Genomic DNA, 16224 nt, shown 5'->3' with positions numbered 1-16224 from the left:
CTCATTGAATTTGCAGCAACTGGTGGAGAGAGAACATCCATCCCCCACAAATGACCCTGCTAAATCTTACCACCCACTGCTCGAATACCATCTTCTATGTGAGATTCAGTCCCAGATACCTACGGTGGGGTCATGCCTTCACCTGTGGCCCATGGTTCCCTACATGAAGCCTCTCCATTGCTGGAACATACCTTTTACTCCGCAGCTGTTCCAGAGTGTTCTATTATTTGATGGGCAAGTATTCATTCATGCTTCCAGACCCCACGGCCTGTCAGCTTGTCAGGGACCCCTTTCCCGGCTGCCCTAGGGCAACTGACAGCCCCTCTAGATTGGCACCTTGGCTCACATGTATGATGACACACACAATGCGGTGCAGCCTGTCCGCACACACGGAGTCTTCCTGACACCCTGGCTTATCCATGCCCCGCAGCTAACAGTGCCTGACACAGGAAGCGCTCTGTGTTTCTACCACAAATTATTGAAAAGAGACAGGCCGCATACAGCTTCTAAATCTGCATAATATTGAAAAAGATTTTGAAAATAATAATTTAAAATATTTCCAACTCATTTCCTTACCATAGATGTTTTTGACATGTAAGACAGCCTGAGGTTGAATTATGGCATCAACTCATATAGGATGATATTAAGCATTTTAATTATTTTAAAGCTCTATTATTTAAATTCCCTAAATGCATTCCCCACGCTTGGAGTGTTTGAGTTTTTCTTTTTATTTTATTTTATTTTTTTTTTTGAGACAGGTTCTCAGTCTGTCGCCCAGACTGAAGTGTAGTGGCACAATCTCAGCTTACTGCAACCTCTGCCTCCCAGGCTCAAGTGATTCTCCTGCCTCAGCCTCCTGAGTAGATGGCATTACAGGTGCGCACCACCAAACCCAGCTAATTTTTGTATTTTTAGTAGATACGGGGCTTCACCATGTTGGCCAGGCTGGTCTTGAACTCCTGACCTCAAGTTATCTACATGCCTCAGCCTCCCAAAGTGCTGGGATTCCAAGCGTGAGCCACCACGCTCTGCCTCTTTGGAGTTTCTATGCAATCATTTCATGGATGGTAAATTTTGTTGAGTGGAAATTCTGCCAGATTTCTTATTCCAACATTGATTCAGGGTGTGTGGGGGCGTGTGTGTGAGAAGGCGGGAGTTGTGGAGACAGGGTGTAGACAAAAGACACATTCAAAGAGCAAGGTCTTGGGAAACAGGAAGGCTAGGTGCGTGTTTCTTTCCGATGGACATTTCCATCATCCACTCTCCTTTCCACCATGCCCTCGTATCCAGCCGCCTCCACCTCATGCACCCACACAGTCTTTATAGACAGCAGGTTTCTCATCCTCTGTCCCTTTTTGTTTTCGAGTGAGTTGACATGAATGCAAGGGTTGCACTGATTCAAAGGGCAGTGGAGCAGTGATAGTCTAATTTGTGTCTAAAGTCTCTTAGTCCGTATTTTTTAACACAGTGCTCTAAATTGTAATGTCAAGAGTAACCACAATTTTTCCCTATTAAGCTTTATATTGTTGATGATCTGCCTTACTGGTGTAACTGTTCAGGAATCTCACCCAGGACTGTGCTCATGGAACATCAGATTAAAACAAGCAATCAATCAAAGTTTGAAACACTGTTTAGCATTCTCACCGCCCAAATCTTCCTCTAAATAATGGCTGAATTTTCCTTCTTTTATGATTCCTTCTTCGCGTTTCAGCAAATTGTCCCATCCTTATCATTTGTGACACAGTTTTTGATTGGAAAAATATTACTTCAAGTTTTGGGAGAATTTGCTGTGGAGGCATCACAATCTATTCTGTGAAGTATTCCATTATGTAAACGTGAACCATTCTATTATTAATCACCCGAAAGTCATTTTTAGAAAATAGAATGTGAAGCATTTTATTTTATATGATTCAAAATCTAGTCATTAATTACTTTCAACAACCAGCACATTCAATTCACGTTTCTAGGGAAAACCTCCTTCCTGCCTTCTCTTCTGCTCTGTGGTTGTTCATTAAAATGTGCCAATTACCTCCATTAGGTAGATAAGAAGGTAGAAAATCCCCAGGTACCACTAGTTAGCAACTAGGGGAGTCAATAGCCTCATTTTTCATTCCCTCTTTTCATTTAAAAAATACTAGCCTAGTGAAAGAAAAAGACTTCTCACTGCTGGCAAACATATTTCATAGAACCTCATTAAACCAAGTAATAGGGTTAGCATTTCAAAGATTTAAGAAGATATGTAAGGTTTTACAAAAAGAAAATCTAATTAAGATGGTGCTCAAAAAATTCAAGACACTAATAAATAACCAAATTAATTGTGATAGGTCTGTCGGAGGGCTGTGCAAATGTTAGTCATTATCATGATTGCAGGTACCAGGACACAACATTTTGGTGAGCCTTTGGGGTTGTAAGTATGCAAGGCTCTGCTTATGTAATATGTACCGGAGTAAAACTATTTTTATTCTACTCTTTTTTATCTTTCTACAAGCTCTCTGTTTCAGAAATTAGATAACCAGTTGTAAGTCCTAGACCATGCATTCCTGGTGACCGGTTACCTCATCACAGCAAAAAGTCATGCTTCAGTTTGCCAACCAGCCCGAGGCCTGAGAGCATCACCTCCGAGCTCTCCATGTTGCAGAACCAACAGGCACTTTGGAATCTGCCCGCAGCATCCTAATCGCTTACCTGTTCGTAACAGGTCTGAAAAATTACACACAGAGTGAAAGCTTTCATAAAAATATATTTAAAACAAGCAAGAAAAAATAGTTTTGGCCTTAAGGGTAACTTCCATTATTCTTTTAACCAAGTATAGTTAAATTATATGTATAATGATTTCAAGTACCAACTTATAAAAGATGTGACAAATCAGACAATGAAGAACAAGAGGACTCTTTTTTCTCAGAAAAATGTATTTGCAATTCAAATGTTCATATAAAAAGCATAAATTTTAAAAAGTTCATAGATGTGTGTTTTCAGAAGTGCTATGATCTCGCCATTCATTGCAATTACATTCCAAAATGTGCAGGGCGGTCCACACTGCATCCTCTTATGCTTTTGTCACACTGAAGTCACTCTCATCACAACCTCCCCCGAGCTGTTATCTTCTGGTAAGTCTTCATGAGGCCTCATCCGATTGAACAGGTGCAATAACACGTAGCCACACTGAAACCTTGGCGAGGTTAACTGAGTTGGGTGAACCAAGTTTCTGTTCCGCAGAGCTGTCAATGGCAACCACAAAGTCCTACTTGTGGAAGATTCTCCCCGGCTGCTTTCTTCGATGTCTGTGGCTTTGTCATAATTTAACACATCCCAGTGCAAATTCACAGCTCGCCAGCGCTTGAATACTCTGTAAACTGCAGCTCCTTCATGAACAATGAGACCTAAAATTTGAGGAAATCAAAAACCAAAAAGACTGGTGATGATCGAAGGTTGGGAGCATTATTTTGTGTACAAGTAAGGGATCCAAAAATAGTTATGTTATTCATCATCAGCAAAGCATATGGTATTCTGTCTACTCAAATAGTATGACTAATGGTAAGTCGCTAACCATATGACACAGAAATAATCCATTGTTAAAGAATAAGAATACACTAATATGTAGAGAGTCAAGCTATTGTGGATATAATTTCTTTGCTTCATCATGGTTCAGATTTTGCCTTGGGCATTTATATTGCCTTAGAAGAATCATTATTCTTAGAGGAATCATTAGATTCATTTATGGATTTAATACATATTCTTAAGTGCCTATTGTGTGGCCAAGCAATGTGTTAAGGGCTTGAACTCAGCTGGCAATTTAACTTAAGAAAGAGACAGTCGTTAAGGCCATTACAGATAATAACTAAGGTTACTGTTTCCCCAGTTCCTAAAACAATGCCTGATGTGGAGCAAAAACCATATAAACTTTATTTGTACTCTCCTCAAAAATTCAACAAAAATGAATTGAACAGTTACTTTAGAGGTTTATGAATATTATACCATTTAGTTCTCACCAGAACTTTATAACGTAAGTCCTAGCACTTCCCCAGTTTTATAAGGAAACCAAGCCTTGGGGATGTTCAGAAACTTGCTCAAAAACATACGGCTAGTCACGGTGAAGAGCAGGGATTTAAACCCAGGCAGGCTGGCTCCAGGGTCCTTGTTCTTTGCTGCTATAAAGTGAATTGGATGTTTCCATGTTTCTGAGAGAGACTCGTAGGAAAATAATACAGCAAACTTGGAAACCGTAAGTCAGACAGGCTGCACTAGCACATGTGCCATCTCCACTATCCACCCAGATCTATCACACACCCTGCATTTCACACATATGCATTTCAGTGTGTAGTCCAAAGGCTTTGGATTTGCGATCCCTCACAAAAAGTAGTCCCTGGGGAAGGTCTCCCAGATTAAAAAAAAAATGAGGACGAGCTCTCCTCTTCGAGGAGGCTGAAAGTCCACTGAAGTCAGTGGAGAGGTCAATGAAGAGCCTTTGGTAGATGAAGTACAGCATGTGAGCAGAGCATGTCAGCTGGTACAGCCACATTTTAATAATACATTTTAAAATGAGCAGATTTCACCTATTAGCATTTAGACCTTTGGGTATATGCCCTAGAGAAACTCTCACAGATATGAACAAGAAAGCAAGTTTAAAGATGTTTACTACCTAATTGCTTGTATTTGAGGGAAAAAAATTGCAAGGGATTTCAATGTCTATCCTCAGAAGAATGGATAAATTATTTGTAAAACCACTGGATAAGAGTAACGAGATAAAAGGAAACATAGTCATTAACGTGGATACCTCTGAAATCATGACAATCCCAAAGTCACAACAAAGAAAATGAAAGTGGCAGAAAGAAAGAACTGGAACGAATAAATACTACATATACATTTTAACGAAGGCACATATATGTGGTAGACATATAAAAGCATCAACGAGAATAATAACCACTAAATTCATGGTAGTAAGGAAGGAAGGAAAGAACCAAAATTGGGAAGTGGCTTCGAAGGGGGTTTCAACATTTGGGTGTCCCAAATGTTGCATTTTTAAAACTGGGTGGTAGGGATATTAATGTTTAGCATATTATTCTGTGTATTTTGGGGGCCTGAAAATTCAAAATTTCAAAAATAACAGAGAATTTACTGGAAAAGTTAATCTAAAGTGGATTTGGGGAGTTGGATGCAATAAGGAGGTCACTGCATTATACGTAAAGAGGAGAGTGATAGCAGTAAGGATAAGACAGAGAAATAAGGCAGTAAATTCTTAGAGAAAATTGACAGAAACTGTAATGGAAAAAAGGGGGAAAAATCAGAGTCCCATGTTTTTGTTTTTTTTTTTTTTAGACGGAGTTTCGCTCTTGTTACCCAGGCTGGAGGGCAATGGCACGATCTCGGCTCACCGCAACCTCCGCTTCCTGGGTTCAGGCAATTCTCCTGCCTCAGCCTCCTGAGTAGTTGGGATTACAAGCACGTGCCACCATGCCCAGCTAATTTTTTGTATTTTTAGTAGAGATGGGGTTTCACCATGTTGACCAGGATGGTCTCGATCTCTTGACCTCGTGATCCACCCGCCTCGGCCTCCCAAAGTGCTGGGATTACAGGCTTGAGCCACCGCGCCCGGCCATGAGTCCCACGTTTTTAAGGCTAGAGGAATGGGTGACTGAAAGATTGCTAGTAACTTTCCAATAGGTACAATGAGGTAAGTGTTTCGAGCATGTTTTTCTTGGAGAGACGATTACATGTTTTTTGTCAGATAAAACAATGCCAGGTAGGTGACAGACATAGGCAGTCCTTGGGGGTGTTGAACAATGAGAACACAAGGACACTGGGAGGGGAACATCACACACTGGGGCCTTAATTTAAATTAATTAATTAATTACATTTAAATTGAATAAATTAATTTAAAAAAAAGAGATACCCACTCCTTGAAAAGTGACACTTACCTAATGTGAAAACTTAAGTTTTGCACTTCTCCCTTACCAGGAAGTAAATTTCTGATACATGTCACTTACAAGTATGCCAAAGATATTAATATGGGCTACATAAAAAATGCATGTGGCCTAACAAGCAAACATATTTTAAGCCCAGTTTTTATAACAACCAAAGTACAAGGAGAAATGTAAACTTCTGTTCATCATAACAATTTTAAATAATTGTTTTGATCAACTCCCTTTTCCAAATGAATAATCACAGTTGACCTAACTGATCAGATATTTTCAGCAAAAAGCCAGCATGAAAAGTCAATGCTACCAGATTGTAATCGGTGGTTCTATTATTAGCTTTCTGAATTACCCGTCGTCAATAATTTAACATTTCAGGTTCTATTTTTCCTCCCTAAAATGAAATTGGAATACCTAATCTTTACATTCAGCCAGGGAGTATAAAGATAAATTGGAATTCATCAACTATAAAGCCCTCACATTTTTCTGGGATGGTAAGTACATAAATACAAGACATTGTTATTAATTAAAAATCAATAGTGAATCTGTGTGGTGGGGAACACACATTCACACTAATCACAAAACAATTACAGCCTGAGACAGGTGTATCCTGGGTAAGTGTGGTGATGGGGGTGCGGGAACACAGCTTCACCAGAGAAACCACTGACTTTGCAGGATCCTATTTTTTTATTGATTTGCTTTGCAAGGTCAGAAATCAGATCACTTACTAGAGCCTAAAGTCACTTTCTGGGAATATATTCCTGGTAGCTCTTTTCTAAATACATAAATCTAACTAATATGCAGAAATAACCCCACAGGCCTGTATAGTACATTTTGAACCAAATTTAAAGGGAGAGAGCTACCTGATGTTTTCATGAAGACACAGTCCTTTTGAATTTCCAGCTCTGTGGGCTGCTTTTTAATTGCCGTAGGTTATGAATGATGTTTAGATTTTATTTCCCATGAGCATTCAGAATTACTCCTTGCCCTCTGCAAGCTCAGATTTTACTGAAATGCAATGAATTCCATTCACACCCTCAAGGCTCTTCTCTGAAATGTGCGTTATCCTCCCTTTACTTTAAATGCTCTGGCGTTAATGGCAAATGTCTTTTGTGCTAGTGGTTATGAGAAGGTGTGACTACTATGATCATTAAAGCCAGGGTAGGGATTCATTCAACTCTGGCTCATTTTGTTGAAAATCCAGCTTTTAAAAAACTCTATTAGTATGCTTTCTTACCGAGGATCAAATGAATTGTCACCTTGACATTTCAGGTCATATGAGAACAGGCTGACTTACTTTTCATCTGAGTCACTAAGCCTAAATGACGCGAAAAGCAATGATCACTTCCATAAAATGTAAATACTAAATATTTTAGGATACTTGCTACATTTATTAACAGCATGGATATCCAAAGCATGTGATTCATGGGAATTTAAGGTTTTGAGAGTTGAGGAGTACGTGCACGCGTGTGTGTGGCTGGCTGCTTGGTTTTTGTCAGTTTCTTACTAGAAACTTTTAACTGGAGCATCTCCTTACTGAAGTGCAAAGAAACATTTTTGTTAGAGAATAACCTTGAAAAAACAGGCTTAAATAATTTCTGGTTTTATTGAAATAAACAGATTTTAATATAAGAAAAACAAATTCAAAAATTTGAAGTGGTGTGTTAGTAGAAATTATTTCTGGTATTAGCGTATAGGCTACTTACCCAAAGAAGTGCTGGGGAAGGCTATCAGGTACATATGGTCACGTGCTCACATGCTTGTGCACAGACACACACACCATTTGTCTATGTTTACTTTACCATGTGAAGTGTTATAATTAATAGAGACTTAACAAAATTTATGATCAAATACAAACAAATTCTGACATTAATTTCCAAACCACTGGTCAAAAAATTTCATATCGTGTTACCAGTCTCAGCTTTTGTTAGATAAGTTTGGTTGCTTTCATAATTCATAAGATAAATTTGTATCGCGAACCTATTCTGTGCCAAATACTGTGCTAAGAGGTTTACATGCGCAATTTTCATTTAATCTTGAGTGCAACTGTACAAATAGGTGCTAGTTTTGAACAATGTTACAGTTGAGAGAATTCATACCTAGAGAGCTGTCCAGCATCAGGAAGACAGAAGAATCAGAGGTGAGATCGGGACACAAATTTGTCTAAAATGTAAACCTTGAGTACTGCAGTCCCATCCATCCTAAATCTCCAAAGTACAGAAGTCTCCCCAATGAATTCATACGTTGAAGCCCTAATTCCCAGTGTGATGGTATTTGGAAGTGAGGCCTTTGGGAGGTAATCAGGGTTAGATGAGAGTGGGGGCTTCACGATGGGATTAATGCCCTTAGAAAAAGAAGAGACATCAGATCTGTGTGTGTATGTGTGTGTACATACACCAAGGAAAGGCTTGGTGAGGGCACAACAGGGAGATGGTGGTCTGCAAATCAGAAAGAGAGCATTCAGCAGACACCAGATATGCCGCTGGTCAAATACCTGCTGCAAGTTGTGAGTTATTTAGCTTTCCCAAGGGTCATTTTGATTGAACAGCACACAGAGTTTTGCTCTGCGCTCCTTTGTGGTTTCGATCAGGGGCTTGCATTTCCTGGGAGAGCTGAGGGTGAATGTGGCTTCCCAGGCAAAGCTCTCATCACCCACAGTGTTGCCTTCAAATAAGCCTCGATAACCCTTTCTCCCCACGGGTGGAAAGGGAGGGGAGGGAGTGGCTGCTTCACCTGCACTAGTAGAGGTATAATAATGTCAGTGATACACAAGGATGGTAAAGATGGAAACTAACTATGTAAGCGTTACTTAAATCACAACCTTCAGAACTTAATTCACTCATGTTTTAAATGAGGGTGATGCAGCTCACCTACAGCCTCAATACGCCTCATATATATGTATGTACCCAAACTCTCTAACACATAGATATAACCCATGTCATTCTGAGTAGTCAGTGTGCACAGGAAGCAAATGGGGACTTTGGGCTCTGTTTAATTCCATGTGCTAGAAGAGCAGTTTAGAGCCCTTTGAAAAAACTGGTGCCACCTTTGACTCCTTAATTTCTGCTGCTACTTGGTGAAGACCAGAGCATGGTTGCTTCAAAGAGGATTAATCAAACGAGACTATGGCCCAAGACAAGCTTTGCTGTGATGATCTTTGCCAGAATATAATAAAATGCATGAATCCTCCTGACACTTTCTTAACCTACCCCAAACTTAAATATACAAGAGTTATGGAAACTTAGATGTGAGTGTAGAAGTAATCACTTAAAAAGTCACTAATCCATTGTTGGGTCTCATTAATATGAATCAAAGCAATAAACATAAGTCATGGTTACTTCCGTATGAACCAATGATTTTTTGTTGGACTGAACTATATATGAAGCTATGTACAAACAACTGTATATGAACTATGCGTAAAAATATAATGTAAAATAATATGTAGTAATATACAGAACTATATGCGAATATATGTATTTTCAAAAAATGCAAAAGATAAAACATAAAGATATAAAGACTGTAAGACACACATATGTCATTACAAAAGTCACTGAGCTCACAAAGCAAAACTGTCATAAATTGATATCCTAAAACCCAGATATCTGGGAACTGCAGTGTCTTAATTATATATGAGGATTTTGTGAATATGCATCTCCCCTGTTGTCCATATAAAAACAAATAATGTAAAAAAAAAAGCTCACAGAAAATGCACTTATAAACTATACCCTAGAACTTGATAGATATTTCCAGAACATTCTACCCAACTGCAGAATATACATTCTGTTCATCAGCACATGGGACATTCTCTAAGATAGACCACACGGCAGGCCACAAAACAAGTCTCAACAAATTGAAGAAAGAAAATGAAATCATATCAAGTACTGCCTCAGATTACAGTGAAATAAAATTGGAAATCAATTCCAAAGGGAATACTCAAACCCATGCAAATACATAGAGATTAAATAACCTGCTCTTGAATAATTGTTGAGTCAACAATGAAATAAAGATGGAAATTAAAAGATTCTTTGAACTGAACAATAATATTGACACAACCTATCATAACCTCTGGGACACAGCAAAAGTGAGGCTAAGAGGAAAGTACATAGCATTAAATGCCTACAACGAAAAGTCTGAAAAAGAATAAATAGACTCTCTAAGGTCAGACCTCAAGGAACCAGAGAAACAAGAACAAACCAAACCCACACCCAGAAGAAGAAAATAAATAACCAAGATCAGAGCTGAACTAAATGAAACTGAAACAAAATACCAAAGACGAATGACACAAAAAGCTGGTTCATTGAAAAGATAAATAACACTGATAGACCATTTGCGAAATTAACCAAGATATGTTGGTTTTTCTATTGTTGACTATAAATAGTATAGAGCTTTGCTCTTCCCAGAATGAACTAGAACCACGTAAAATTCACAGAACCAGGTTGAGAATTGCATGTTGATCATCACAGCTCACAGCTCAAGGGCTCAAACACAGAAGCATCATTACCACTGAAAATAAAATCCTCTGTGCAAGAAACACAATAGGGACAATGAATTATTCTGAAACTTACCATGACACAAAAACCCTTGACACAAAGGGGCTGTCCAATTTCTAAATATTGGTGATCCAACCCATTCCACCCCCAAGTAGATATGAGCACACATGCAGAAATGATTAGTGCAATAATGAAGACCTAAATGAGGTCAGAGTTTCTGCAGAAGCATGCACAAGAAAGCCAGTGTTCATTCTATGACACAGACACTGTCTACGTCCTCCTCTCTGCTTCATGAAGTCTGCAGCTATCGGCCTGGACACAAGAGGTATCTCTGTGCTGGATCTCCGGTGCTGATGACACCACTGCCTAGAAGAACAAGATGGCAAAGCCCCATTGTCAGATGGAGCCTCATCTTTTACTAATTGCCAGTGAATGAAGCATGCCCTTTTCTGAAAGGTTCCGACGCAGGTTAAATTTGTCCTTGTCTTACCATCTCTGTTGTAGTAAATGACCATCCCCCAAGTCAATTAAACCACAAGCCTAGGAGACACCATGACTCCTCTCTCCTCTTGCACTAACTTCTGCTAATTCTGTCTTCTTAGCAAACCTGAGCTAGAAGTGTAAGATGGATAATTTCCCGGAGTGCCCACTCTTATATTTGCACAATGAAGTATTAACTATGCTTCAAGATCCAGATTCTCTCATAATTTCTTCTCTGATGTACTCAAACAAAATCTACCTTTTCCTCCTTCTACTGCCCACCACTCTACACAGGAAATATCTGCACCGATAACCTTACTACCCGTACTGTAACAATTTGCTTCTATGCCTGTAATTCCTAATCAGCTGTGTGCTCCCTGACAACAGAACTATGTCTTATTTGCCTTTGTTCCCAACTCAGTACCCTGGTCAAAACTCAGTCTTTGCTGAAAGAGAGAGAGAGGAGAGAGAGAGAGAAAGAGAGAGAGAGACAGAGAGGAGAGTAGCCATCACTGGGATCTAAGGGGTCATGAGGAATGACTTAGTCCAATTGTGACTGCTCTATGAAAATAGAAAAGGATCTTGAGTACTGTTCTTTGAAAGGTTAAAGTAATATTTGCAGATGCCAAAGACAAACCAAGACAGGCAGTTCAGGACTAGATTGGTAAGGAGTTTAGGGATCAGGGTCCATACTGCACCAGTGAGGTTTGGTCTTCAGGGAATTGGTGGGGAGTGACGGGAAAATATGGGCAGAGGACTTGGCGAGGGCAAAAGAGCTAAAATTCTTCAAAAGGATCTGTGTTCAGCCCTAACAAACTGTAGCTGCCTCCTCCCCTGTCTTGCTGGCCAGGTCATCAAATGCTTGCCTGTATCAATCACAAACTGAGATACTGGGCTGTGCCCAGCCCTAAAGCCTAGGAGGCAGATATGTATTCGTCCATGCTATTTTAGGCAAAATAGAGAGAGTAAAAAGTAAGCTACCCATTCCTCTGACCTCTTGCTTTTCTAAGAAGCCAATCAATAAATCATTCATTTAACTGATTTTTAAAATTCCTTGCAGATGAGAGTATCTCCTGATCTTCTGATTAGTAACCCTGGAGCACAAACCCACTATTGGCACATTCGAAGAATACTTCTCAAAAGCTGCGAAGGTTATACATTACAAAAAAATATGGTATATCTTTTTTCTTTATCAAATTTTTTAAAAAAAGACTAACAGAATTCACAGGAGAGAAGAATTGTTTGTTATATTATCTGAGTTTCCTCCCTACGGTACTCAAGAAAAAAAAACACATAGATTTTTTCCAATAAAAGAAATAAAGGAACAAGCCCAATACTTTTATAGATAGTAAATATCATAAAGATATCCCAGAGTCCTCCTATAACTGGCGGAATGGACGGGTATCGGTTAAATTGCAGTTGAATTAAGTTTCAATTCCATCTCTCAATTCCTGCACAAATGAAACACCTTGCTGCAAAGGAGGATCACAGAAGTAAGATCGGGAGCCTGGGGGACAAGCACGGTTACCGAATTTCAAAATTAAAAAATAGTGGGTATAATTTAGTCTAACCCTCTCACTTTGGGGAATGAAGACTCTGAGACCGAGAGAAGTGCTGTAGTGGGGCTTGCTCAGGGGTCTGTACCTAGGCAGTGCCCGAGCCCCGAATCAGTGGCAGACACAGGATGCCTGCGTGCGTGCTCTGCAACAACTCAGACCTCGGGAGTCATCCTCCGCCAAAGCCAGTCATCACTGGTGTCTCCTTGGCCTGTGAAATGGCCAGTGACCAGAAGGGATATTACACTGACTATGAAGGAAATGATAGAATTAAAATCTCTTTTTTGTAACACCAAATGCTGAGATGGGTAAATTTTTCTCTGGCCTTTAGCCTAAAGGGTACATTGCAACATTTGGGTAGGGCAGAGGAGGATTATGGCAACCTTCAAACTTTATGAAGATAAATAACTCTGCAACCCCTGATTCAGTGAAACTGTATTTGGTTTAAAAACCCTATCCATGTCTCTCTTCTGTGTTAATTTAAGATTTTAGCATGGGGAATTGCTTTGGTAGATTTCCATTTGTTTCCCACACTCTAGTATACGGACTAAGGCCAGTTCTTAGAAAGAGGTTTTCTGAGAACTTTCTAAGAGAGTTGGTGGGCTTTTCCTATTAGCAAGTGAATATAAATACAGCTAATTTTCTCAAATGAATAAACTATCAACTGCAAACTCACAAAAAATGATTTTAATCATTTTCACAGTAAACCATACATGTATTTGTTATTCCATTTTGGGGGAGCAAAAATAATATTTTAAAATAGCTAAATTGAATTGTCTAATTAAAACCTGTTTATCTTTGTGACTAGTAATAGGCGATTTCATTTTTGTTGGCTTCATTTTTGACTTCTCTTAAATCCTACAGGAAGAAGGCAAAAATTCCAAACAGAAACTACCATCTAAGTATAATTAAAATTTATAACTCTTCTATTTCATTGCATGGCACCAGTAAGATGCTTATAATTGAAAATATTAATGGAATTTTTAACCTGAATATAAAAAAGCTCAGACACTAGTTTCCTTAATGTTCTATTCTGTGTCCTAGTAAGAAAATTCAAGATTAGGATGTGATTCTTTACATAGATAATTCTTAGTAAGAAATGGTTTCACTCAGAACAATGTCAAGAGAGAAATGGCTTTCAGTATGGTGTAGTCCATGTTTTCCATTCTCCCTATTAATGTTTCCATTTGTTTTGAACTCTTCTAGACTCTGTTAATTTAGAATAAATGAATGAATACTTTGGGCTTTCAATAAAATTTTTTTCTCCATTTCTGATCTAAAATTAGTTCATCTATTCTTTTAAAAGTATTTATTGCCTATACTATCTCTTAGGTGTTTGAGAAAGTAATTTAAATAGCTTCACTTTATTGTTTATGTCAACAACAGAGTGTAAGTTCTTCAAGTTATTCAGCTCAGTATATAAAGAGGGGTTTTTAACCAAACGAAGAATAGAATAATGTGGGTCATGTCAATATTCCTACTCATCACACTGGCTCTGGAGTGGCAGGGTCTGGGTTCCTATTTTGGGTCTTGTTTGCCATCTGTTTGATCTTGGGGAAATCACTTCATCTGTGCCTTCGTTTTCTCATCTCTGAGATGAGAATGCTAACAGTACCTCTGCCTCCTGAGGTAGTTGTGAGGATTAAGTAGAAAAATTGAGGTAAAGTGCTTAGACTGTTGCCCAGATCACAGTAAATGCAATCTTAGATCTATCACTGGAGATGCATCTTTAAAAACTCGATGTCAAGTTCCTTACTTGGAAGCGGCTGAAAACATCTATGGGCTTCATTTCTATGCTCAGCTGTGAGGTTCCTGATGGCCCAGAGTTTGTCACCGCTGCCCTGCCAGCACCCACGGTTCCACATCCTCACTGTTCTGCATAGAAGCATCATTTAGAAGAATGGTCGTGTCCACATTCCTTTGAGAGAAAGTTCTTTGGTGCAAAATAATACAAATCTAACTGCTCCCCAAAGGGGCAGGGTTCATTCTGAAGAAAATTCATCTGGTTTTCAGGTTAAGAGAGCAGCCTCCTCTGGGCCTTCCCCGGTGAGGGATGAGGACAGGTGGCTCTTCTTGTAATGTGGCCTCGCTGCTGCACAGTCTACTTTCTGCTTTCTCTTCCAAGGAAAGCTTTCCATTCCCATGCTGATTTGGCCTCTTACATAAGCTCACATTAGGTTTCCTAGGGATACATTCAGATCTCTCAGAGGCTATGAAGTTGCTCCTGAGTCTCATGTGTTTAGAAGTCCCACAGCCTCTCTTGTGGGAAACCACGGAGTGACAAGGTAAAGCCACACAAAACACACACATGTGCACGCTCACATATGGAATGTGCCCCACAGGAGATGTGCCCTCCTGACCCCTCAGCTACCCCTTTTGGTGATGGATGGTTTGTCACGTGGCTCCTGGACTTCCTCCGTCACCTTAGACCCACATGATTCAGGGTCCATGCGGATGGCTTGGCCACAGCCCGACATACACAACCCATTGCCTTCTGCTATTCCTCCTTCGCCCCGACCAGGGCCTTGCTCTTTCAGAAACCATTCCAGGTCCAAGCTCTGAAGCTGTCCCATCCCATTGCTGAAAACAACCTCCAATGCCTCCCACTCACCCACCTTCTTAATCTCAGTGTACCCTCTTCCACCTCCTAAAGACTGAGGCCCTAGACTGCATGATCTTTTCCCACTGCACCAGCTTCTTTCTGGCCTTGGCTCCTTCCCTAGCAGCCAAGAAAGCTCAGCCCATCCTGGAGCCATTCTCTCCTTCCTTGACGGGGAAGGCAAGGTTGATCTTGCTGCTCTGCCTTCCAGAAACTGTGCAGAATAAGACCCGATCTTAACCCAGTCTCGCTGCTTCACCCCTCTGCACTGACTCACTCTTCACCCCTACTGGGGAACAGCCCATAGCCACATGGCCTCGTGGGTCCAGCGGCACTGCTCGGGTCTCAGGGAGGTGCTCAGTCATGCCCAGTGATTCTGCAGGGGGCTCAGCCTCCTCTCCCCAGTGCTCTCAGCAGCTGAGCATCACGTTCATTGCTCTCCTCCGAGTCTTTTCCCACACTGTGCCTCCGCTGTCTAAGCAGATGGCCACACTACCTACTTACTGAGAAATGAGGCGTCTTTTCAAAGGAAGCCTCTCAATGTCTCATGCTCTCGGAGCAGAATCTACAGATGCCTCCAGCTGTGCCCACCTCCTTTCAGAACACGGGTTCCCTCTTGTGCAAGGCAAAGCCCTTCCTGGGTGCCGGACTCTCTTCTCTTCAGTCCCAAGGACAATGAGCTACCTCTTCCCATCTCTGGATTTTCACTCTTTCTTCTGATTTCTTCTGGATCTTTCTTTTCAGCATTCACCCACGCCTAACACTAGCATTAAAGCAAGCAAACAAAAACCTTTCTCGATTCCACACCTCCCTCTGGCTTCTACCCTCATTTAACTGTGTCCTTTGTTAGCTAAGATTTGTGAACTCACCTCTGATCCCCCTTCTGCCCACCCTAGCCATTTTCAACTCACCACAATCTCTCATCCACCCACATTACTCCCACACTGCTAAGTCCAGGGAGTGGCTGTTGGCTTGACTTCACCTAACCCTTGACAGGACTTGGCACTGCTGGCCACTTGCACCTCCTAGGGGTTCCTCCTCCTCATGTGCCTGATCCCACTCTCTTCTTTTCTGGCCACGCTCCTCTCCCTCCCCTTCCTGTTTCTCCATCGTGTTCTCCAAACTGCTGCTCCTCTCACCAAGGCACTTCCCTGCAGACACTGGTTTCAATCACCAGATGTAAATCT

General features: G+C 40.5%; 1 protein-coding gene across 1 annotated transcript in view; it reads right to left on the bottom strand.

Moving 5' to 3' along the window:
- Positions 1–2722: 2722 nt before the first annotated feature.
- Positions 2723–16224, bottom strand: part of MARCHF11 (membrane associated ring-CH-type finger 11) — a 118289-nt gene continuing 104787 nt past the window's right edge. The window contains exon 4 of the mRNA XM_017524663.2: positions 2723–3380. Within this exon, the coding sequence (XP_017380152.1) occupies positions 3058–3380 (323 nt within the window). The 3' untranslated portion in view covers positions 2723–3057. The remainder of the gene's footprint in view (positions 3381–16224) is intronic.

Source organism: Cebus imitator, unplaced genomic scaffold (genome assembly GCF_001604975.1).
Source record: "Cebus imitator isolate Cc_AM_T3 unplaced genomic scaffold, Cebus_imitator-1.0 Scaffold35, whole genome shotgun sequence".
NCBI lineage: Eukaryota > Metazoa > Chordata > Mammalia > Primates > Cebidae > Cebus > Cebus imitator.
The sequence above is the reverse complement of the archived record's forward strand: the minus strand, read 5'-3'. Positions and strand labels throughout refer to the sequence as shown.